Source organism: Pristis pectinata, chromosome 5, assembly GCF_009764475.1.
Source record: "Pristis pectinata isolate sPriPec2 chromosome 5, sPriPec2.1.pri, whole genome shotgun sequence".
Classification (NCBI taxonomy): Eukaryota; Metazoa; Chordata; class Chondrichthyes; order Rhinopristiformes; family Pristidae; genus Pristis; species Pristis pectinata.
Window position 1 is genome coordinate 87,170,642 of NC_067409.1, and position 25,610 is coordinate 87,196,251.

Below are 25,610 nucleotides of genomic sequence, written 5' to 3' on the forward strand. Positions count from 1 at the left end.
ATGCATTGCTTCACTAGGAAAGTCAGAGCTGTAAAAGGTGTTGACCTTCCATGGGTTCTACAGTAATGCATTGCCAGTTGGGTTGAGAGCTGCAGTCCTCACTTATCCATCACTAGATGTCAGTGTTTGGCATGGATGAGAGTAAAACCAGACACATCCTGAATCTCAACGCCTGTAGGTTAAGCCACGGATATCGACATTTCACTTGTTGTGTTTTAGCCTCAGTTCCACAAGGGTTAGGAAAAGGAAGGAACAAGTCTCAAAGAATTCCCAACTCCCAGCTACTCCTCTTGGGCTGAGAGCCGCAGTGACCTTAAAGTGTATGTTTTTCAAAGATAAGTAGGCTGTCAATTTTCATTAGTAGAGTTGAAACAAAAAACACAACCATTCGGAAAAGCTCTTTCTGTGTGTAGTACCTTCTTTCCATAACCCTTAATCCTTAATTTTAATTCTTATGCTTTAACCCAGTAAAACTTCAGCAAGGGAAATAATTATTTAAACAGTAAATTGCCAGTATAAATTTGGGTAAAAATAAACTATTGAACACAAATAAACTAAAGTGTGTAAATATTTATTCAGGAGTAATAAAAAAACAAAATCAAACAGCAAATGCTGGAGATACTCAACAGGACAGACAGCATCTGTGGAGAGAGAAATGGAGTTACTAAGCTCACTCTTTCAGCTAGTTCTAGTTAGTCCATCATGGTGTTCATCCCAACCATGCTGCAAATCTTGGTCAAACTGCAAATCCAGCTCACAATAATTTCTTTTATGCTGCTAATCCTGTTCACACTGAACAGAATTTAACAGAATGCAGGCAAAAATTATCTCCCAAAATAAATACCAGATGGAGGAGAAGTTTAAAATCATAGAATCTCACAGCAGAGGAGACCAACTCATCTATCCAGTTTGTTTCACTTCAATGCAAGAGCTATAAAAGTAGTCCCACTTCCCCATTCATTCCCACAGCCTATAAATTCTTTGCTTTTGAAGTATTTAAACAATTCCCTTTTGATATTTATTCTTGAATCTGTTTCCACCTTTTTCTGCTCCCAACTCTTGGTTCTTTGGCCAACCATGTTAAGTCCATAGCCTCTCATTATTTTGCCAGTGAAACCATTTCTTCCTATCCTATCAAACCCTTCAGAATTCAAAACAGGTCAATTGAACCTGCCTTTAAACTTCCCCTACTCTAAGGAGAACAATTCCAGCTTCTCTGGTCTCCCCACGTTGCTGAAGTCCATCATCCCTAAAATGAGAAATTTAAATTTATGTTTTTTCCTAATCCATTTTGAAATAAGTTGCTAATCATACTGGCTACAGGGATATGTTTTAACAGCTGTAGGTACTGATGAGCATGGAATTTGGAAAACAACAGTTTCATGGAGTTATAGAGTTGTACAGAACAGAAACGGGTCCTTTGGCTCATTGTGTCCATGCCAACCTTTTTGCCCATCAACCTTATTCCCATTTGCCTACATTAGGACTGTATCCGTCTATGCCTTGCCTACCTAAGTGTATGGAGACACAAGAGACTGCAGGTGTGTTCCTGATGCAGGGTTTTGACCCGAAATGTCAACAATTCTTTTCCCCCCACAGATGCTACTCAACCTGCTGAGTTCCTCCAGCAGATTGTTTGTTGCTATTTAAGTGTTTGTCTAGAACATAGAACAGTACAGCACAATACAGGCCCTTCGGCCCACAATGTTGTGCTGACCTTTAAACCTCGCCTAAGCCTATCTAACCCCTTCCTCCTACATATCCCTCTATTTTAAATTCCTCCATATGCTTATGTAGTAATCTCTTGAATGTGACCAATGTGCCTGCCTCCACCACTGCCCCAGGCAACACATTCCATGCCCCAACCACTCTCTGGGTTAAAAACCTTCCTCTGATATCTGCCTTGAACTTCCCTCTTGAAATGCCACTTAAGCACCTTAATTGTATCTGATTCCACCAGCTCCTCTGGCAGTGTGTTCTGGATATCAACCATTCTCTGTGTTGAAAACTTTCCCCTCAAATCCCATTCTAAACTCCTTCCTCTCGCCTTAAACCTATGCCCTCTTCTTTTTGATACCCCTACCATGGGAAAAAGATTTTGACTATCTCCCTTATCTATGTCCCTCATAATCTTACATACTTCTATCAGGTCACTCCCTCAGCCTCCTTCACTCCAAGGAAAACAAACCCAGCTTATCCAACCTCTCTCCATAATTAAAATCTTCCAAACCAAGCAACATCCTGGTGCATTTCCTATGTTGGACTTTATTCCATGAGGATTTGAATACAACAGTAAAGATGTGTTACTACCTCTATCTATTGTCTTGCTGAGATCACATGTGGAAGATAGTAAAAAATTTGTGGTCTTCCTACCTAAAATAAAAATGTACTTGCCAGAGAAGGAGTGTAGCAAAGATTCAGCAGATTGTTTCCTGGGATGGCAGGTCTATCATATGAGGAGATATTGAAGGGACTAGGTCAACACTTCTTAGAGTTTAGAAGAATGAGTGGTGAGATCGTTGAAATGCACAAAATTCTTGGAGGGCTACACACCTTAATAGGGAGGATGTTTCACCTGGCAGAGAACCAGGGGGCTCAATCTTAAAATAAGAGGTAGGCCATTTGGGACTGAAATGAGGCAAAATTTTAAACTTTAAAGGTGGTGAATCCTTGGAATTCTCTGTGGAAGTCAGTCATTGATTGCAGATTGATAGGTTTTTGGATTTTAAAGACATTTAGTGAAAGGGCAGAAAATGTTGTTTGAGGTAGAAGCTCAGCTATGACCTTGTTGAATGACAAAACAGCCTCAAGGGGTTGAATGGCCTGATCCTGTTTCATATGATCCAAAAGTACTTTGGAGATCAGCTTGTTTCAGATGTGCAAGTCATGTTCACTCACAGAACCCATGAAAAATCTCTCACAATGAAGACCTTTCCTGGAGTTTGACTCTACTCGTAGAGCCGCTGCCTCACTGCACCAGTACCTTAGGCTAAATCCTGTCCTCAGGCGTTGTCTGTGTGGCACTTGCACATTCTCTGTGACTGCATGGGTTTCCTCTCTCCATAAGAATAATTGTCTTCTGAATGTTCCTGGTACAAAGTGCCCTCATGGGAATCTACTTTCAGTGCCAATTGGACCCTTGCCATAGTAATGAGGGATATCTACAGATCCTTCCCTTTCTCTGCCACACACTTATGACCTCGGAAAAATATGCAGTCTCAGGGCAGAGATTCTCAGTCTGCAAACCCATGCTTGGACCAAAACTTCAAACCCGTGGCTCTCATTCCATCCCTCTCTCCCTGTCTCATATTTTTTTGCCTCAAAATTTCAGTCAGAATCCCTGAGGATTTCCTGCTGTGGGACCAGAAAATAGGACAGATTACCTGTTCTCACTTTGTTTCTTATAGTTGACCACTATACAGTGGGTAGGGGAAAATTTGCCATCTCCAGCACTATCTCCTCCCTCACAAAATTTCCCATCTTTCCCTCTGGTGGAGCAACCAATAAGGGAGTTGGCAGGAGAAGTAGTGTCTTTCTTTGTAATGATTGATATTTCAGAGTTTGTGCTATATTAGATTTAACTAACTTTAACCATTTGGTATTTGATTGTGATGCAGCCTTGGAAGACACAGAGTTGAGAAAGGAGTCTCATCATCTTCTCACCCACAACACGAGGGATAATCAGCCCATGGCTCTGATTAGGAATTCATCAATGGAAGGAGAGCTTCTGCTGGAAGTGAGTAGCATCTGTGTCAAGTAAGGGCTGGAATTAAACCTAAAATTCCTTCTTAGGTTTGCCTAGATCTAGGTACCCAGAGCTGCAGGCTTGTTTCTTTTGGATACAATTTGAATTGCTTGCTACACCACTACAGAAGACAGGTGTCAGCCCTGTGGAGTAGAAGTGGAGTTGCATATGTACCAGACTGGGTGAGGATAGCAGATTTCCTTCCCCAAGGGGCAAGAACAATTTCACTATCCCTTTCACTGACAAAGGTTCCTTTATGTCCAAATTCTTAAAAGCTGAGTTAGTATTCTGAAGCTGCCCTACAGTCCACAAGAATCGTTCCGCAGGTCCAGTTTACATGGCACAAAGATATTGGCCTCAAACTTCTACTGTAATTGTGATGTTAAATATCATTAGCTGCTATTAATAAGAAAATGATCCAACAATGAACGCAGAGGAATAGATAACTAGTGATTAGTGCATCATACACTTTGCACTTGAAAACAAATAAAACTGCAATTGCTAGAATCTGAAACAAAAACAGAAATACTGGAAGAACTCATCCAGTCAAGAAGTGTCTATGGAAAGAAAAAGCAGTCAACATTTTAAGTCAGCAACCCTTCCTAAGAACACACTTTGCACTCCTCTGCCACTAGCCTCACAGAAAATGATAGCATTAGTGTTGACTACATGACTACATGCAGACAATAACAATAAAATAAATTCGTCAAACCGATGGTCATCAACAGACTAATGGCTAAATGTTAAGGAACATTAAAAGTTGATAACAGATGAAGAAGAATTGATCCTAGTATTCAGCATGATTCTGACCTCCATCTAGTATTTGACCTGCCCAGGTAGATTGCAAGACTCATAGTATTTTCCAAGAGGATGTTTTTTCTGCTTAGTTCCTATAGGTATTGGATTGATGCTGTTGCATTGTTGAAGCGTTAGCTATATAACTAGTGCTGGTTGTGGAAAGCCTCAACATTTTAAAATTCATTCTCAGGATATAGGTATCACTGGAATTCGTTGGTCATCTTTGTTCTGAAAAGCGGGCTGTCTGCTGCCTTCTTGAACCAAATTGTGGTAGTCTTATTATCGTTGTGCAGCAGTTTGATTCAACTGAATGGCTTGCTGGGCCTTTTCAGAGAGCAGTTGGGAATAAATCAGATGGAAATAGTAACACATAGCTCAGATAAGAAAGGCAAGTTTACTTTCATTAAGAACATTACTGAACCAATCCCAGGAATTTAACAGTTTAAATAGTGTGCAGGACTTAAACACCAAAAATGGCAAAGATTTTATACTTTAGTTGTCTTAGTTAATGTACATATATATTTTGGACCATGTTTCTTTTACAATATAGATTTATTGGCAGTGAAGTTATGAAGCATATTTTTACATGATGTAACTCTTATAGAAGTTGAAACCTTTTCTTCCATTGCATCTTTGTATGTGTGTGTGTGTGTGTGTGTGGTCCTTAGGTCTTTTGTGTATAATTATTATAAATTGCTCAAAGCCATTTTTTTTTAACAAAAGCAAATAATGGGCCTCTCTCCCAATGCCTGTTTTTATTACAGCAGTCATTTTTGTTTTGAACCTATCAGCAACAAGCTGAACCTGATGAATTTTTGGATTTAAGAAGCCAGACAATATACTTTGTCAAAGAACAATGTTAACGTTCCCAGAAAGTTGATGAACATTCTGTGTAGAAGCAAGCTAAGGAAGGACTGGTGATTTAGAATTCATAAAAGATGATGTAAAGTTAGTTGGCAATGCACAGAACATGATAATAAAATGCCAGTAGTAAGCAGATTCTCTGCATTACTGTGGGACAAATAAATGACAGAATTAAGTTATGAATGCTTAGTGTGTTCCCATGATAGTCTTTTGTCTTATATTAGAACTTGTGCTTAAAAACTGCAAAGCTTTGAAAACTACATGTTAAGTGCAGTAGTCCTTAGGCTCTGAATACAGAACGTTTGCTAACTCTCTTTATGACCACGCTGCCTCTGAATACTATTGAGTTAGAATAGAGTGAAAAATATCAAAGTTTAATCTTTCATTTTTCTTTCAACTTACTGCTGATTTACTTTCAACCCTGAAACTGCAGATTGGTCCAACTGCATCAACTGCTCCCTGAACTCATCCAAACAGTCATTCTCACTGTAACTTTTGGCAAGTTATTCATCTGTTGAAACAATCATGGATAGATGTGTGTACACATATACAAACACAGGCACACACAATCTTGCGGATAGATACTAGTGCACACATACAATATTGGCACATACACACACAGATAGGCATACATGGATTTACATACACACTCTCACACAAGCACACAAATAGTAGACAGGCAGACACACACTCATGCAGATAGACATTTATGCTTACACATAAATGCACACACTCATATTTCACAAGCAGAAACACACACACACACACACACACACACACACACACACATACACTGATAGATATGCACACACCTAGACACTCATGGACAGAGACGTGCACACAATAAGTATTAGTAGATATTTTCCTTGGACTACAGCACGAACTGGGAGAATGATCAGAAGGTAAGCAGACCAGGGTAGGTTATTTGAAGAAGGAGGATAGGGCAAAATTCTCCCAGTAGGAGGCCATGTTCACTCAAGATATTCAGAGGACAATTCTCCTATTTGAACCTCAGTATGTGGGATCTCTGTTCTCCAGTAATGACATCCTCAATGAACTGCAGCCTTCAAGCTGTCTGGGGATCTCATTTCTCAGGGTAGTCAGGGTGACTGTGGCTGTAAACTTTTATGAACTAGGCTCCTTCCTTTTGTCAGCCAACTCTGAGTTACCACAAATGGCAATAAGTGACCAGATAATCTGTTTTTGTGATGTTGATTAAGGACTAAATATCAGCCAGAACACCATGGAAAACTCCACACAACTCCAAAAAATAAAGAATGGTGTATAGTTGAAAATTAGGATAATCTGGAGCCGAAAAATTTTGTTCTAGGTATATCACCCATTTGCCAGTGGGAAATTTGTCTCTTCACTTATGATGGGATTTCTATTCTCTGTCATACTTCTTTCAGTGTAAAGCCTCCCCAAATGATGCCTTAAGAAGTGTAACATGCAAAATTTGTCTGATGAGTTTTGCAAATTTACTGATCTGAAAAATGATAGTTCTTATTTACTCATGGAACAATGAGGATTAAGTAACATATTTCCCATGAAACCATACTATTAAAAGGACCAACACTCAAATCACATTCTCTGAGAACTGTAGTCTCCTACAACCTTAACTGCTACTTCACATATGTGTTATCTCCATTGATTTCAAAGTCAAGGTCCAGGTCAGTCTCAGCTTCCTTGCCTCAGGATCATTCCAGAATGCTGCTGTTGATCTCTGCAACATCTCACAGTTTGCTGCTCACTACTACATTAGGGAGATCACCTAAACTTCAAGGTGAAGAGAGTTTGTTCACTTTTTCTACAGCCCATAGGAGCAGGCAGAGTGGGCATGGCCATTTGCCTGCATTGCAGGATTCCCCAAAGTATAAGCATTGATCAGTTGCTCTCCTGCCTTACAGAGAGCCCCTCCTGTGAGGAGTGCCTGCTTACAGCCCTGGAGGGACTCCATGGCCCACTTGCATGTAAAACATTTCCTGTAGGCACTGCCTTTCTTCAGAATTTTTATGGATTTCAAACCCCTTGGAAGCACATGTCCACCAACCCCTCCCATCATTATTACATTTATTCAATTAGTGGCAACACTCACTTGTAGCTAGAAGATTGTTATTCATATTGTGATATGTCTCTTTAAGATCTAGCTCTAAAGATCACACCTGCTGGTATCTGGAAGAACTTGCAGCATATCAGTGGGGAATACCATGCTTCATACCATGCCAAAAATGTCAGTTTTGATATGGCTTTACAAAGGGAAACTCAACAGTACTGTTCTGTGAATCCTCAGCCAAGCTTCTCACTCTTTCTGCAACTTTCACAAACAAGGTAACCCATGATGCTGTTTTAACACCAAATTAAACCAGGGTGGAGCAGTTTTTAGCCCTATGTATTGTAAAAACATGCTATGAGATCTTTAACTTCACCAAAGAGAATAGATGGGACCTTGGTTTAATACCTCATCCAAAGACATCACTCCTAACTGTGCAGCACCCACTTCCAATTTTAAGGCTGCCTCTTCTGTCTGGGATGGAAGATTTTTGAATGTGGAATGTGTTACATAATTTTTTTCTGGAACATATGTTTTCAGTGAGGATTTTCTTGTAGAACTTTCTTCTGGTGAGTTTATGAAGATTAATGACTTTTTGATTAATCATTGTATATTTAGCCGGATCTAAGAGGCTCTTTGATTTGTTTGTCTTTTTGAAAGGGAAGTCTCTAACTCTAATAAGATCCAGCAGTTCAGTTGTAATCCAGGGTTTAAGCACAGAGCCACATCTAGCAGTTTGAGATTGAATACAGTTTGTCATTATTGGCATGGAATCATCTGAGAGTCAATGGTAGACAATGTCAATGGAACAAGAGCTCAGGAAACTGCAGGGGGCATCAGGAAAGGTTTTATACATCTTGCTTTGCCCAGCATGAATATCCAGAGGGAAATGGAAAAGGAGGAGGCAAGTTTAGGAAAATAGAAATAAAGCTGGAACCTGTGAAAGAAAGCTGAATGTATCAGGAGAGCTTGAATAAAAGGACTTGGAATAATAAACATGATGGATTTATTAGACTTTTTGTGGTGTGAAACATTTGAATGGAGACACATTATATAGGAAGCAGTCCAAAACCAGCAATCATCAGCACAAAGTCCTTCAAAATTACATTACAATCGACTGTCAAATTTTTTATAATACTTGGGCATAGGGAATAAAAATAAGTTATGATATAACTATAGAAAGATCAGGTAGCTGCAAAGAGAAGTAACCAGAGTTAATGTTTCAACACAATGATCTCCAGCATCTGCAGTGTCTTGTGTGGCTGTAGAAAGAACAAGTGTCCAAAAATCAGACATTTCCATGATACTTTGTAAAGTGCAAAAGTACTTTACTTTCATAACGAAGCTGAAAGCCATAAATTTGATGAAAGGAAACATTTAATTATTCAAAATCCACTGGACACTGTTCTTTTGACAAATGAGTCAAAGCCACAAAGAATTCTGAATGAAGTCTTGAAACCAGGTCAAACAGATCAATTTGAAGTGATTTGAATCAGAAAGTACTGGATACTTGAATGGACCAAAAAACATAAAGATCGCTCAGTGTGTTCAGTGCTGTTGATGCCTGGGTGGAAACTACACTGGAGGAGTGACTTAAGATTCTAAGGCTTTTCAATAAATCTCTGCTTCATAAAGCTCTTTGAAATTAGGAAGAGATTTGCCATGTAGTTGGGAAAAAAACTATTGCCTGTGGTTGGAGAACTAGTGACAAGGGTTAACCAAGAATGTGAGGAGAAAGGTTTGGAGAAACTTCTGCAGCGATTTACTATGTGGAATATTTTCCCACAAAGTGCGGTTGGGCTAGCGATCATTGCTTAATTTAAGCAAGATTGGATTAATGTTTGAAACAGACAGAGATACAGGTCTGTTGAAAGAGAGCGCTGTGGGGAGTATTAGTTCTTGCATCTCCTTTGCATAATGTTGGTACTAATTAGGTGGCCTTGTTCTGTAGTGGAAACACCTCTGGTTCCAAAGTTGGCTCCACTCAACTCACTGTAAACTTCATCTGTCTCTGACCATTCTGCAATGACCCAGTCACTGCATTTTACCAAATACTTGCATGTCTCAAAGCTTCATTTATTCATGGAGTCAAAATATGGATGCAAGTGGCTGAAATTATTGATTGCCCAAACTATCAAATTTAGTCACCTTTATTTATCTAGTCAGAGACATAGGAAGGAACATAGGAAGAGAAGTAGATCCTACATCCTCTTGAAAATATTCTGCCATTAAATTAGAAAATAGCAAATCTATATCTTAACTTGAACTGACCACTGTGGTCCTTAATAGCTTTGCATAATGGAAATCATGGTTATGAAATTTTTAATTCACCTAGTTTTATCTTTTTGGGGAGAGATTTTCAGACTCCTATTACTTTTTTCAGGAAGATATGCATCCTGATTTCACCCCAAATGACCTAGCTCCATTTTAAAATTTGTCTCTTTGCTTTGAACATCCCCATCAGAGGAAGTTCTCTCACCTCATCCTTTCAAATCTTTTAATCAACCCTTAAAAGTCCTGAGAGAAGTCTTCCTCTTGTCATCTATTTTGCATTCATTGATTTCCCTTGCAATCTGTGACGCATAAGTTTCAGACATTTGTCATGGTTTTTCTTTAACAGGCCTATTTGTAAAGCTCTAAACTATGAACTGGTGTCTAAAGGTCTGCTTTATAATAGCTCAAAATCAGCTTTGCTTCTGCATCTTGTGATGTGAGATGTTTGACATTAATGTTGGTAAGGCTTTCATTTATCTCCTGCCAACAGCATAGCAAACAGTACAATGCAATCTTTTCCTTGCACCTTGCCATGTTCAAGGTGAATGCAAGACCACAGGTGCCAACCTTGCCCACCAGCTTGGTAGCCTAAAGAAACTGTTCATCCCCTAATTCTTTGCTTTTTTTAAAATTTTCTTCCGATGATGAATTTCTCTTCAATCATGAAAAGCATAGAAACTCATTCTCAGACTCTCCCAATTCTGCTTTTCAATTGGAAGCAAGAAAAGTGTCCACTGTACCAGGGCTGTTCTGCCATGCTTTTCCCTCCATCCCTTTGAAGAAGCATTGAGACTATACCTAATATGTTGTGAACTTGATGGCACATTGAGAATAGATATTCACTATTTTATCAATAACAGAAGCTGAGTTACCATTATGTTGCATGTACTGTATTTAGAATGTCTATCCATGCCAGTTCAATGTTCTCTAGTTGGAAGGCAGTCATCAAAATGCTGTATGGTTTATTATGTCTTCTGATACAATGACATTTGACAGCAAACACTGGTCTTGAAAACCGATGTAAAGAAAGGTAGTTTGTATAAAAGCTGCTTTGTCATCAAATAAGTTTGAAATTTAGGCAGATATTTTAACACCCAAGTCCTTTGCATCCTAGCTCCTTGGATTTATTTCAGTGATATGTGTTAGGTTGTAATGCAGATTTCAGCATTGCTGATGCTAAACTATTCCTTTGGACAGTAATTTTCAACATCTTCCCATGTAGAATAGTCCAGCAGAGCCAATCGTCCACCATGTTTAAGACAAGAGGACATCAATCTAAGATGAGAGGTAGGAGGTTTGGAGGGATCTGAGGGGGATTTTTTGTGCTACCTGAGATGGTGGTGAAGACAGATACTCTCACAGCATCTAAGAAGTGTCTAGACAATTATCTGAATTACCAAGGCATAGAAGGCTATGGACCTAATGCAGATAAGTGAGATTAGTATAGGTAGGTACATCAGGCAGATTGAACATGGTGGGCTGAAGGACCTACGTCTGTGCTGTATGACTCTATGACTCCATGACTTACTTGTTTACTGTTTGTCACCTTACTAACTGGAAACCCCCCCCGAGGCAACAACTTTTATATAATGGCACATCTAAATATCGCAAGGCATTTCACTGCCCGAAACATCGACTGTTTATTTCCCTCCATTAGATGTGCCTGACCTGCTGAGTTCCTCCAGCACTTTCAGTGTATTGCTCCAGATTCCAGCATCTGCAGAATTTTTTGTGTCACTGAACCATTATCAAGTTTGTTTGATAGAGGTCTTTGAGACATCCTGTATGCAAAGTGTGTCATATAAAATCAGGTTGCTGTAGTATCAAACAAAGCTTGATTCAGATCCAAAATGAAACATTGAGATGAGATAAATAATTTAGATTTGCTAACCTCTGCAGCCAGATTCCCTTTCAGCACATACAGCTCACAAAGTTTAGATTTGGAAGCAAACCTTTACATCAATCCACTGTCAAGAAGTACTGCACTTTACAATGTTTTATTGGACATTGTAAATAGTGGAAAAGGGCAAATGCTGGGCTTGCTTTACCATGCACAGACATTATTCTGATGTCCCAAACAGGATCCTGTGCAGAGCTGCTGAAATTATGATCATGCAGCATCATTCTTAACCCAGATTCTACCAGTAGTAAAAGAAAAAAACAGAAAGGCCCTATATTTATTAATATAGGAGCGTAAGAAGCAGAAGCATGAGTAGGTCATATGCCATTCAAGCCTACTCCACCATTAAATGTTCATAGTTGATTTTATGCCTTGTCCACTTTCCTGATTATTCCCATATCCCTCAGTGTTCAAAAAGCTATCTAGTAGTTGATTCCAGCCTTTGGAGTAGTGGAATCAAAAGGCTCACAACTCTTTGTGAGAAGAAATTTCTGTTCATTATAGTCCTTAATGTCTGACACTTTACCCTTAATCAATGTCTTAGTTCTCAACTTTCCACGCAGAAGAAACAATCTCTTGGCATTTGCCTTGTCAATTCCTCTCAGAATCTTGAATGTTTTATTGAGATCACCCCTTATTCATCTAACCTCCAGTGAGTGCCCGCCAATCTTCCTCGATCTCTCTGCATAGTTCAATCTCTTTCTTCCAGGAATCAATCTAGTGAATCTATGCAGCATCAGCTCCAAGACAAATACATTATTCCTGAACCACAAAACTGCACACAGTGCTCCAGGTTTCTCCAAAGCCCCTGAACAATCTCAGAAAGACCTCCTTCCTCTAGTGTTCCAACCCCTTTGCAATAAAGGCCAACATTCCATTTGTCTTCCAAACTGCATACTGTACCTCTATGTTTATTTGCTGAGTCTTGTGAATTAGCACACCAAGATCTCTCTTGCACACCAAACTGTACTAGTTTTGCATTGGTTAAAAAATATTTTCCCAGAAATTCATAATATAACATTGGTTTCTTTTTCAGCATTAGGTAATTGAAAGGTGCTTTTATTTCCAGAATGAAAGGTGATAAGAGTTATTTCTGGGTTATTGCACATCACTCCAGAGATTTGACAGGACACTTCTGGTTGTGATTCATCTTTGCAAGCCTGACTTGATTTCCATGTCAGGGACACACGGGGTAATCTCATTCCCCGTGCAGTACTCCTTTTATGTCACACATTGCTGGGAAACCTAGACCAAATTGTCCTGGAATTACCATTGTTATGTACACCCAGGACAGAATGGTTGTCTCTCTTCAGGGCCAGACTGGTAAGTCAGCAACTTGCCTTCATCATTCGAACCCCATCCTGCATTTCACTGACCTTGCCCCCTCTTACCTGAGTTCCGCGGCCTCTTGACTCTGGGATTCCACATCGTCCAAGTCCCTGACCCCTTTATCTGCCAACTCCCAATAACAATCAATTATTTCCAGTCTTGCTGCTCCCCCAAAGACCATCCAACAATTTTTCCTCCCTACTCCACTCCAACCATCCATTACAATGCAGGTACTCACCCCACCATGCCCTTGCCCCAAACATTCATCTTTCAGATGGTATCCTAATTCCACTCACTACAACTGCCAGTATCCTTATCATCCCCAGCATCATGCAGACCCCCCCTAACCATCCTTCAGCCCATTTACAGCCCTAACCCACCCCAACCATTTGTCACTCTTCCAATATATCAATCGTCACCAACATCTTCAGCCAGCCTTGGGTTTCAACCACGATTGAAGTTTGTAGAGGGGGCACCATTTAACATTACTAACACAGATTACCTGTTCATTATCATACTGATATTAAACTACTGTTGAACTATTCAGCTACCTGTCTCCTACATTCGGGATATTCTGATGTCATGAAAGGCTCTCTTTGATCACTAGCCTTGCTTTTCTTCTATGGAATATGTTCTGAAAAGTTTGTTTAGAAATTAAGTATGCGCATTTTCATTTCCAATATTCCAGGATGTTCTGGATCTGTGGAAATCAATTTCTGACCTCAGCCAACTTTCTGAGTTTGCCAGCATTTGATCCCCCTGCCCCATCACCCAAAGAAATGTGCAGCTCCCTCAGTGAAAATCTGAGAATGAAAGGGTGGAGACCCATATCTTATTGACTATGGATTCCTTTAGTATTGGTCAAGGATTCACAGGGAGAAATTGGCTTGGAAAGTAGTGGGGAAAGCCCATTCAGCTTTCATTCCTGCTCCCACATTCAATTTAAATCATTGCTTATATATGCTTTACTTAAGCATCATTGGTCCACGGCACTTAATATGCGTAACATAAAAAAATCTGCTCCTGTCTTCCAAACATCAGTCAGCCCAGAATCCACACCCGTTTGAATGTTCTAGACACTGCCTTCCCTTATGTGGAGAAGTGCTACTTGATTTCATTCCCTAAAGACCTTGTTCTAACTTTAAAATTATGGCTGTTTGTTCTCCTTTGGTTCACTGGACTGATCCCTGCAAAGGTAAGACTGTCGGATTGGGAAAGAATGGGCTAACTGGGTCTGCATTCACAAGAGTAGAAGAATGAGAAGGGATCTCATTGAAATGTAGAGAGGGTTGACAGACTGGATGCAGGAAGGGTATTTTCCTTGGAGACGCATGAGGCTGGAATCTGGAGCAACAAACAATCTGCTGGAAGAATTCAGTGCAGCAAGCAGCAGCTAAGGGAGGAAAGGAATTGTCAACGTTTCAGGTTGAAACCCTGCATAAGGACTGAGAGTGAAGAGACAAGAGACCAATATAAAGAGGAGAGGGGGAGTAGTAAGACAGGAGTCCAAGGTGACTGAAGAGGGATATAAGTTGACAGGCAGGTTGCGTCAGGTAGGGAAAGGGAGGGGTTGGGAGACAGTGGCAGGTGAATGATAGATAAAGGCAGACAAAGGGAGAGAGAAAAAAATTAAGAGGCAGATGGAGCGAGGTGGGGGGAGGAGAGTGTGAAGATAGGAGACAGCTGTTGGAGGGAGATAAGCAGGAACATGAAGGGCTACACAAGAGATTCTGCAGATGCAGGAATCTGGAGCAACACACTCAAACTGCTGGAGGAACTCAGCAGTCTCCAGTCCTGATGAAGGGTCTCGACTGTTTATTTCCCTCCAGCATTCTGTGTGTGTTGGAACACAAAGGGCTACCAGTGCTGGCATCTGATAAATAAAGGGGATGATAATGGGAATCATTAAGGGAGACATGAATCATTAGGTGAGAGGGGAGGGGGGGGAGGTGGGAGTGGGAAGCCTGTGGGTGAACTGTGTGTGTAGTGGATGATGAAACCAGGATGGGGAGGGGGATGAAGATATGTGATGGGGGGTTGGGGGGAGTGAGGGAAAGGGGACAAAAATGGGAGGACTAGAGGAGGATCAGAAGGCGGAGGGTAAGAACCTACAGGAGGGGAGGGTTAACCCTGTGGTAGTTTCTTTCCCCCTTATCCCCTTCCCTCCCTCCATTTTTTGGGTTTGACCCGAATCGTCGATAATCGTTTCCTTCCACAAATGCTGCTCGACCCACTGAGTTCCTCCAGCAGATTGTTTGTTGTATGATGTTTTCCTTGGCTGGGACGGTGGGGGTTCTCTAGAACAAGAGGTTGCAGCCTTAGGATATGGGGTAAGACATTTAGGAGCGAAGGACATTTGATGAGAATCTTTTTCACTCAGTGGGTTGATGAACCTGTGGACTTCTCTACCACAGCCGACGCTGCCAAGTCACTGAATATGTTTAATGAGGTGGTGGATGGATTTCTACACACAAAATGCATCAAGAGATATGGGGAGCGAGCAGGAATACAGTGCAGAGCCGGAGGACCAGCCATGGTCATATTGAATGGCAATGTAGGCTTGAGGGGCTGAATGGCCTACTCTTACTCCTTTTTTATGTCCATGAATTCTCCCATCAGATTAAATAATTTCTGGGTATCTTCCCTATCAAATACATTTTAATTTTGATTTCCCCTGAACCTGTTGACCATTCAGATTACTTGGGATTAGCCTATTCACCCCCCAAAAAACTGATCAGATGAGTTTCTAAATGGGGATGGCCTTGCTGGACCATCAAGGAAATTTGATTTATCCTTGTTTTAAACCCGCAGGAAATAATATTCTTTTTTGAAGATCTTTATGCACTCAACCAGAACTCAGAGGGATAAACAAAGCAATAACAAAATATGCTGAGCTGAGTCACTTCCTGTCAGTCACCAATGGCTGATACCAACCTGTCACCAACAAAGTGAGGAAACATCTGGCTGATGTTGGACTCCACATTGCTAAGAACAATAAAGCTAAAGATTTCTTCCTATATTTACACCCACACAGTCAGTTCAAAGAGATAGGTAGTTCAAAACATTTTACAAATATTAATTTCTTGGCTAAATTTGAATGGGAATTTTCTTTAATATACCCCCCCCCGCCTTAAAAAGACGATCAAGATGCAGCATGCATTAAGCCCAATGTTTCCTGTTCTCTTTCGTAAGTGAATCATTGTGGATCAATGGTATTGTTAAGAAAAATAGACTTGTGTGAAAAAGGAATTTAATAAAGACTTGCATTTATATAGCAAATTTTGTGACTTCTCAACATGCCAAAGCATTTTACAGCCAGGCTTTTGCAGTGTTGTCATTATTTTACAAGAAGGACTTGGAAAAAGTCAATTTGCTTTTATCGATTCAATGAGAAATGCAAATGAGAAATGGACAGTTAATCTTCTTTTAGAGATGTTTATTGAGGGTTAATTATTGGCCAAAATACATGAACAAACAACTGTGCTCTTCTTTAAAATAGTTCACCTGAAGTTTAACATGTTACATAAAAGGTGTCAGCTGAGGTTATGCTCTCAAGTCTTAAACTGAAACATTGTGGCTGAGAGGTGAGATATCAGAGAGCAAAGTCTGATGTTGTAGTGGAATTCGCTAAAATGGGAATTAAACCTGGTTATTGCTGAGCTGAAGATCTTCCAGAAACAATTAATTAATTTTAACAAAAAAAATCCAGGAAATCTACTTTCTTGTGTTTACTAGGCTTTAATATTGATTAAAATCAAGTTGAGCATACAGTTTAAAGATAAATACAGCAGTACCTTATACAGAACACCTGAACACTAAGCTCCCATTGATTGTGCTCCTTGTTAATGGGTCTTTACAACTTTAGTATTGTGCCTTGTGACCTTTGATCTTGATAAAGATGTGGTGGTAAATAGAGGTGGGGAAAGGGTTTTTATAAGCACAGTTGATGTTTCTATATCTTTTAATTGACTAATTTCTTTTTTTATAAAGAACTACCTCAGATTACTAGCGTAAAATGTAGAGCTGATCACTTCCACAATTCAACCAGTTAACACTCACTAGTAAGTCTTGAGTTTCTCGATAATCATCAGGGCATTGTGAGGCATCAGAGCAAAGTTATCAATTGATTAGTTGCACACAACTTTACTTAGATTATGTGCTTCAGCATTTATGTTCAACTAAATTATTCTTTTCATTTACTTCATTGATCAATGGAAGGAATAATCTTTTAATCTGAACCATATGGTGAAATACCTGTTTAAGAATAGACCATTCAAGTAGTTTTGTATTGCAGATAAGATCATATCATAATAATCTACAGCAAGAGTGATGCCACTGAGGCATGGCTGACACAATTATATTGCAGAGTACTCAAGAGGCCAGAAATAGAGGAAAGCAGACATCTCAGAAGGTTATAAGGGTGGAGGATATTACAATGATAGGAAGGTGTGAGGCCACGAAGGGATGTGAAAGCAACCCTCTTTAAGAGGTAAAGGCTGGCAATATCATCTAAAAATAAATGACACTCAACTTTATTTCATGACGAACATTTAAAACTGTATGAGCAATAATTTCCTCCATTAAATTTTGGGATGGACAAACACAAACCCTCCTTCCGGCCCATGGTCTTCCTGGCGAAACTAAAACAGACTGCACTGCCTTGGTGTCATAATTGGCCTCAAATTGAGGTTCTAACCTTTTATTTGCACCATCTTTAACACTACTTATTGTACCAATGTAACATTGCCTAATGCAGATCATCAGCCACTTAAAACCTGATCCATGCTTTAGGAGACACAAAAAATTCTGCAAATGCTGGAATCTGGACCAATACACAAAAAACATGCTGGAGGAACTCAACAGGTCAGGCAGCATCCATGGAGGGAAATAAACAGTCGACGTTTCGGGCCGAGACACTTCATCAGGACTGGAAAGGAAGAGGGCATAAGGCGGAATAAGGAGGTTGGGGGAGGGGGGAGCACACGAAGGCAGGGGATAGGTGAGTTCAGGTGATAGGCAAGCCCAGGTGAGGGGGGATGGTAGGTGGGTGGGGGAGGGGAAGAATATGTAATAAGCTGAGAGGTGATAGGTAGAAGAGGCAAAGGGCTGAAGAAGAAGTAGACACAAAAAATTCTGCAAATGCTGGAATCTGGAGCAATACACAAAAAAAGTTCTTCTTCAGTCCTTTTTGGCTCTTCTACCTATCATCTCTTAGCTTATTACATTTTCTCCCCCTCCCCACCCACCTACCTTCCCCCTCTCACTTGGACTTGCCTATCACCTGAACTCACCCATCCCCTGCCTGTGTGTGCTCCTCTCCCTACCCCCACCTCCTTATTCTGGCTTCTGCCTTCTTCCTTTCCAGTCCTGATGAAGGGTCTCAGCCTGAAACGTCGACTGTTTATTTCCCTCCATGGATGCTGCTTGACCTGCTGAGTCCCTCCAGTACTTTTTTTGTGAACTGATCCATGCTTTATTACCTCTGGATTTGACTAAATAAATGTATTTGCTATACAGCATTTACATTCTGTAAACTTGAGGCCATTGAAAATTGTCATCCAGTCATAAAGAGCCACAAGTCCCAATTCAACATCAACTGTGTGTCTGCTGACCTACATTGTGTCCCAGCTGAATAAAGTCTCAATTTTAAAGCTTCCAGTTATGGATTTCCCCCCAATTTCTTATCTTCTCCCACCCTAGCATTCTCCATAATAGTTGTTCCCTTCCAATTCTGACATCCCAAATATTTCTGATTTTAACTGCGGCACCATTGAAAGCCAGCCCTTAAGCTGCCTGGCTCTGGAGTTTTCGTCTTAAGCTTCTACTTTTCCAACTCCCTATCCTCCTTTCAGCTTTACCTTAACCCTTTCATAACCTTGCTTTCCATCGTGTGTCAAATATCTCATCATATAGCTCAGTGGGAATATTGTCTGGCAATCCCCAATTGTTTAGGCATAGTTAACTGTGGTAAGTTATGATATAGCATCAGCTTGAGGACTGAGCTTCAATATGGCAGTGCTGGTATCAAAACAGGTTTTCACACATATTAGTGTCATGATCTGCCTACTCTGAACACTGGTACAATCAGGAAGTTAGTGGTAACTAGGATTGTGTCATTTGTATAGAACTTACTTGTTTCCACAAATCCTAGAAACTTGGACGCTTGTCACATGCTATTGCCTGCTGACCACAGACCACCCCTATCCCCAACCTCCAGCACTCCATACCCTCTGCATTGACCCAGAGCCAGTTGCAACAACCCAAGGACTGTTGATAAATAGAAGCAGTGTAAAGACTGGCACTTATGGCACACACAAGGAATGGTTCATGGATAATTTTGTGTTTTAGTCTTGAGTTGATGCGTAAATGTAGCTTGAAATAACAATGTAGTTTGGACTGGAGATTCCAGGAGAATTAGCAACACAACTGATCTGGTGTTATAGAAACAGAAACAGCTGGATAAACTCAGCAGGTCAGGCAGCATCTGGGGAAAGAGAAGCAGCCAATGTTTCAGGTCTATGACCCTTCGTCAGAACTAGAGCTTTTCTGGCATTTTCTGTTTTTCTTTTCATTTTCAGCATCTGCAGTTATTTTGACTTTCATTTACTAATCTGGTGGTGTTTGCAGGAAAGTGTATGTGTACGAACAAGCTATTAGCACTCACTCACCGGGGCCAGACCCAGGCATGAAAATAACCTCGTGGATCAGGAGCTTGAGCATCGGCCCTGAAACCAAACACTGCGTAAGGTGACATCTTTGGGCGAGAAGGAGAGAAAAAGTTAGGAGTACTGGTGGAAACAGCAATAAAAGCTCAGTTACTGTCAGCTAATATCTGACTGCTAAGAGAAAAATTGATTTCCAGTTTTTCATGCTCCTTCATGCTTTGCTGTTAGTTCATGGATAATCACTCATGTGACTGATTGCATCTTCTCTGGGTGTTAGTTATGCAAAGCCTGTCAGTAAGTCTCTTTTTGCAACTCCACTGATTGAGTTATTCAATCAATGAGTAAGCTGGAATGACAGTTCAGTATCTGAAGTGAAACAGTTCCAAGCAAATCAGAAGTCAATTGACCCTGGGAATGTGATGCCCAAATTGCGTGACTTAAAAGCAGTTCACAGCAGGGAATGACTGGAGGCTTTCATAATTGGGCTGCAGTTACCATGGAAATCATTACTCCAGAGGCCGCCAAGCCAGTGATTTTTTTTCTCTCCTTTTATTAAAAGGAAAGCCTAATATGAGAAATGTTCTTTGGAACGGTTCTTCTTTAATATGTCCTGACCCTAGCAGAATAACTTTGAAGTCCTGGCTAGCTGGCTCAACTCCTGCTTAAACAGAGAGAGAAAAATATTATAAGCAAGCTGCTTCAGGAAATCCCATCTACATCCCTGTCAAATGGATTTTTTTTCCTTTATTTATCAGATGCCTCTGTTATTTGTTGACACAATAGAACTCAGGCAGATACCAGCTCCTTTAATCTTAAAGGTACAGTTTATTAGTTAAGAGATGTCCCATTGGCAATCCATTATTTTCCTTACAGAGCACCTTAATGAAGAAAAATGCACTTTTATGTTGCACCTTATGTCTTCTCAGGAAAATCAAAATTGCTCTTCAGCCAATGAAGCATTTTTGAAATGTAAGTGCTGTTTATGCATAGCAGGATACCACATTACACTGTGAGAAATAGCAACATTAATTGCTTCAGTGGTGTTAGACAAGAGATAATATCAGGCCTGTATCTTGGAGAAAAATTACCCTTGAACATGCAAGTTTTTAAATGAACCTGACAGGGCAGATGGGACTTCAGTTCAACATCTCATCTGAGAACTGGCACCTCCAACTGGCACCTGTATCTTCTCAGTACAGGCACTGAAGCGTCCGAAGTTTCCAGGGCCTGAATTGTGACTTGAACGTTAACTTTGTGGTGAAGCTGTCAGCACTGATCCACAACTAACTCTGACAAAGGAGGTGTAATTTACTGAGACCCTGAGAAAGAGTGGGATTGAAAATAGAAAGCCTGGTTGAAATTAAGGTAGAAGGTGCTGGCAAAATGCCAGGTTTGAGTAGCGGAAAGCATATCTGTAAATAGGTCAAAGGTAAGTTTTCAGTGGGATTGGAAGAAGCACTGCATCCTGGCATAATAGAGTAATAGAATCATACAGCAGAGAAACAGGCCTTTTGGCCCACCAAGTCCATGCCAACTGTCAATTACCCATCCACACTAATCCCATTTATCAGCACTTACCCCATTGCCTTCTATACCTTGGCAATTCAAGTACTCATCGAGATACTTCTTAAATGATGTGAGGGTACCTGCCTCCACCACCCATTTAGGCAGTGTGTTCCAGATTCCAAACCACCTTCTGGGTGAAAAAAATTCATCCGCAGATCTCCTCTCAACCTCATCCCCTTAACCTAAACATGTCTTCTTGTTTTTGACACTGCTGTTATGGGAAAAAAAGGTCCTACCATCTACCCTGTCTATGGCCCTCATAATTTCAATCAGGAACCCCCTCACCTTCCCGTGCACTGAGGAAAACAAACTAAATGTATCCAGACTCTGGCCATAAGTGAAACTCTCCATCCCAGCCAACGTCCTGATGAATCTCCTCTGCATCCTCTCCAATGCAATCATGTCCTTCCTATTAATATGATGACCAAAGCTGCACACAGCACTCCAGCTGTGGTCCAATCAATGTTTTATAAACATGTACCACAATCTCCCTTCTCCAATATTCTGTGACCCTGCTAATGAAGGCAGCTGTCCCAAGTGCCTTCTTCACCACCTTATCTACCTATTCTGCCACCTTTGGGGATCCTTGGACCTGTACACCAAGATCCCTCTGTTCCTCATTATTCCCTAGAGCCCTGCCATTCACTGTGTAAATGTCTCCCCACTACTTCCCAAGAAGCTATATGATCTCAAACAAAATCAGAAAATGCTGGAAATACCCAGCAGGTCAGGCTGCATTTGTGGAGTGAGAAAGTTAATGCTTCATCAAAAAGGTAGTTGATCTGAAACATTAACTCTGTTTCTCCTTAGGTGCCACCTGCCCTGCCGAGTATTTTCAGTTTTTATCCAACTGCATGTTTTCTTGCTTTTCTCAGGCACTGACAAACTCATCAATATCACAAGCACTGTCACCAACCTCCTGGATTATTCCTCAGATTTATTCTACAAACAATGCTTTGATCAGCCTGAGAGTAAAATCTTAGGGGAATTAGAAAAGATCATTTTCTTTGTACATTTTCAATTAATAGTTATAAAAGATATGCAAAATGATAAGTTGTTTGATTGAATGCAAAGTTAGGAGATAGAAGGCTGTCTAGTGGAATGCCAGTTTGACCCATTGTGACACTGGACCCCCACAGCATTATAACTGATTTTTAACCACTCATTGAATTGGCCTTGCATAGTACTCAATTCAAAGGCATAAAGGGACAAGCAATAACTTCCAGTCTTGCCAATAACACCCACATTCTGTGAATTAAGTATCAAGAAAACTAAAATCTTTAAATCCGTTCAACTAAAATAGCCTTGAGGTAGGAAATGGGACATCAAGGCCAAGATGAATTTAGGATTAGCATTTGTGGCCAGAACTCTCGCATTTGGCAAAGTAGTCACATTATCTGGATTGGCCTCTTTGGCATGGAGAAGAAAAGAACTTTGAGGAACAAATTCTGTGTTATTGGAGCATGCAGTGACCACAGTTCAGGGGAAGGTAAGTATGCAGCTTTTACAGAAAAGGTAGCAGGGTTCACAGACAGACTTTACCAGTTGGAGAGTTCCCCAGGGTCTCTTTGAATGGTTCCAAAGTATTGAATTGTTGGCACTACCACTTTCCCCACCACTCCTCCACACCCACCACCTCCACGCCCACCCCTCATCCCACCTCAGCTCCTGTTTTACCAAGGAAGTTTGTTTCCCACACGGCTAGTCAGCTCAGATGGTGAAGATGTTATAAGATTCCATCCATGTATACATACAGTATATATGTAGGAAATTTGTTTTAATATCATATAATTAAAATTTATGCTTTAATTTTACTACTGTGACTTGCAAACTAATATTGTAACCAGAAATTGAAGACAATTAAATTATTAATTCTCAGGGTTTGGGATCTTATTACACAGTTTAGCTGAATGTGCAGCTGAGGTGTGAGATGTGTAATTTGTACCTGTTACGCAAGATAGTCTTCAAACACGAAATGAGGCAAAAGGGCCAAGACACAAGCTGGCATCTGATTTTTGAAGGAACTATTTAGTTTCTGAGGATCTTGTTCACAATAACTGCCATCAGGACATAATCAATCATTCAGGACTGAGGGTATGACTAGAGCCCTGTAAAGCTGTCCTTCACAATTTGTAGAGAGATACAAAATGAAAAGATTTGATGAAGGTTATGAAATTTCTACTCAGAGATAAAGCAGTTAATCGTTCTTTATTTTTCTGTATTGAATGGTTTAATTATTTTTCCACTTGTAGCATCATTATACCCTTTTGGATTGCTGTTTAGTAAGGCAAGCAATGTGGAAACAGCAAGAAAGTAAACATCCTTGATTGAAGGCTATCAACACGCAACAGTAGCGGCTGGTACAGAAGTGCATCAAAAATCATTCCATACTGTACACATACTTCTTAAAGGCAAATGTGCAGACATAGCTTTCCCTAAAAGAAAAATAACATAACTAACCAACAACAATCATCTACATATAATAAATTATTCTATTAACAATTTGCTTAAATGCAAAATTATACAATTATCTAATTATTTATAATGATGCGGGTACATATGATTTTTACATGTAATCAGCCATAAGTCCACTCATTCCAGTCCTCTCAACTGCATAACACTGTAAACTAAACATATTATCTATGTAGTTTTCCATTCCTAGTGGTGATAATCCAACAGATTACTTCCCCAATAGACTGAGTATAACTAACTGCACATTCTGTACCACAGTTGCTACCTTGACTGAATATAGTCATCATCCATTGTGTTATAATTTTCTAACATCAGTAGTAACCCAGATTTTGACACAAATATGCCCATTCTTTCCATAGCACCATAGTGACGCTAAATAGTGACCTTTCCTAATTTGAATCCTTTCAAGGCACCCCATCTTGGTGTCCTTACTCTGCACTCTATCCTGCACTTTGACTTCCACTTTATCTTCCCTTAAACAATAGGCCTCTTCTCTTCTCTGCTGTCCTCTTTAAAGTTAGAAGGTCCCTTCCCTTTCTGGATTGTTTCCAGTGAATGTTCTTAGACCATACCTTTTCTCAGCCGATTTTGGCATACTTTGCCTTCACTGACATCAGTAAGCACAGGCCGAGAGTAGCATCACTCCTGGGATCATTAGAAATCTTGAATCGTTTCCACATTGCAACATAATCCTTTCTCAAAACGTCCAATTCAATTTATGCTTGATTCAGCCTATTTAGTAACTCCTTGAACATCGGAAGTCTTTCCCAAGACCTGTGGAATATCACCCAAAGCAGCAGCATCATTGAACTTGATAGAAATGGGCCTCACCACAGTACCCCATGCCGAGCATTTCACCTTCTACCTTATTAGTGGATTCTTCCAATGGTAGATCCATCATCCTAACACTCAGATGAACTGGCTGTCTCATGTTGCCCAAACAAATCACAGACTCCTGAACTGCTTGCTACAGAGGACTGCGAATATGCCCATTGGTCAGAAAAAAGCAAGATTGTTGTCTCCACCATACTCAGGAATCAAACTGTTGATCAGGATTGCTTGTCACTTCAGGAGCTCTCACCCTGATCTGCATTTGATGCTATGCTCGAGAACTTTGCCTTTTCAATCCACGGGGCCTCCACAGACAGTTCTGCAATGGGAACATCTGCCCAGGAATATCACTGCCATTGTGTGAAATTCTGCCCTTTTCAACACTATTTCCATACATATGGTTCTTCTGCATTCTCCTTTCAATGTTAGGTCTAGCGGGTTAAACATTTTTGCGTGAATCCTCCCATTTGTCAGCTCACATAGCATAAAGGAGAAATGTATAGAAGCAATACAGGTAAAGTTGGAGGATACTTGTATGGAGCACAAACACAAGATCGCCTGCTTTTGTACTGTACATGTAATTTTATTTAATTAAAGGCAGTGTATCATTTTACAAACCTGCACAAAATGTTTGGCCAAGTCAGTTATAAAAATCAGTAAATTGCAAACACTGCACATTTTAATGAGATGCAGTAGAATTTTGTTCTTCACGTTGTTAATAATAATCCTGATTCATTTGTCTTTTAAAAATGTGTCTTTGAGGCATGTGGTTTGAATTTGGACTTAACTGTGTGAAAAAACAGGCTCCATATTTAGATGCCCTATTGCAGAAATATGGCTTAAGGCCGAATTGCTTAGCTAATTTATTATTGAACCACATCAAAAATGTATTACTTGTTCTCATCAGAGGTTAGTTTCACAGTTGGGCTAATAAATGATTCCTCCCAATACAGGTATATATGACGGTACTACCAAAGTATTTGCATGTGACCTAAGTGCGATGGTTCTAACTGTAGAAAAAAAATAGTAGGGCTAGGGGAAACAAATCTTTGAAGTTCTAAAACTGCAGTTCTAAAACTGTTGTTATGTGTGCTTTTGATGGAAATATTATGACTT

General features: G+C 40.2%; 1 protein-coding gene across 2 annotated transcripts in view; it reads left to right on the forward strand.

Moving 5' to 3' along the window:
- The window catches only part of LOC127570562 (aryl hydrocarbon receptor repressor-like), a 146,710-nt gene that overhangs the window by 96,119 nt on the left and 24,981 nt on the right, over positions 1 to 25,610 (forward strand). For both annotated transcript variants that reach the window (XM_052016229.1, XM_052016230.1), the window contains exon 4: positions 3,618 to 3,736. In XM_052016229.1, the coding sequence (XP_051872189.1) occupies positions 3,618 to 3,736 (119 nt within the window). The remainder of the gene's footprint in view (positions 1 to 3,617; positions 3,737 to 25,610) is intronic.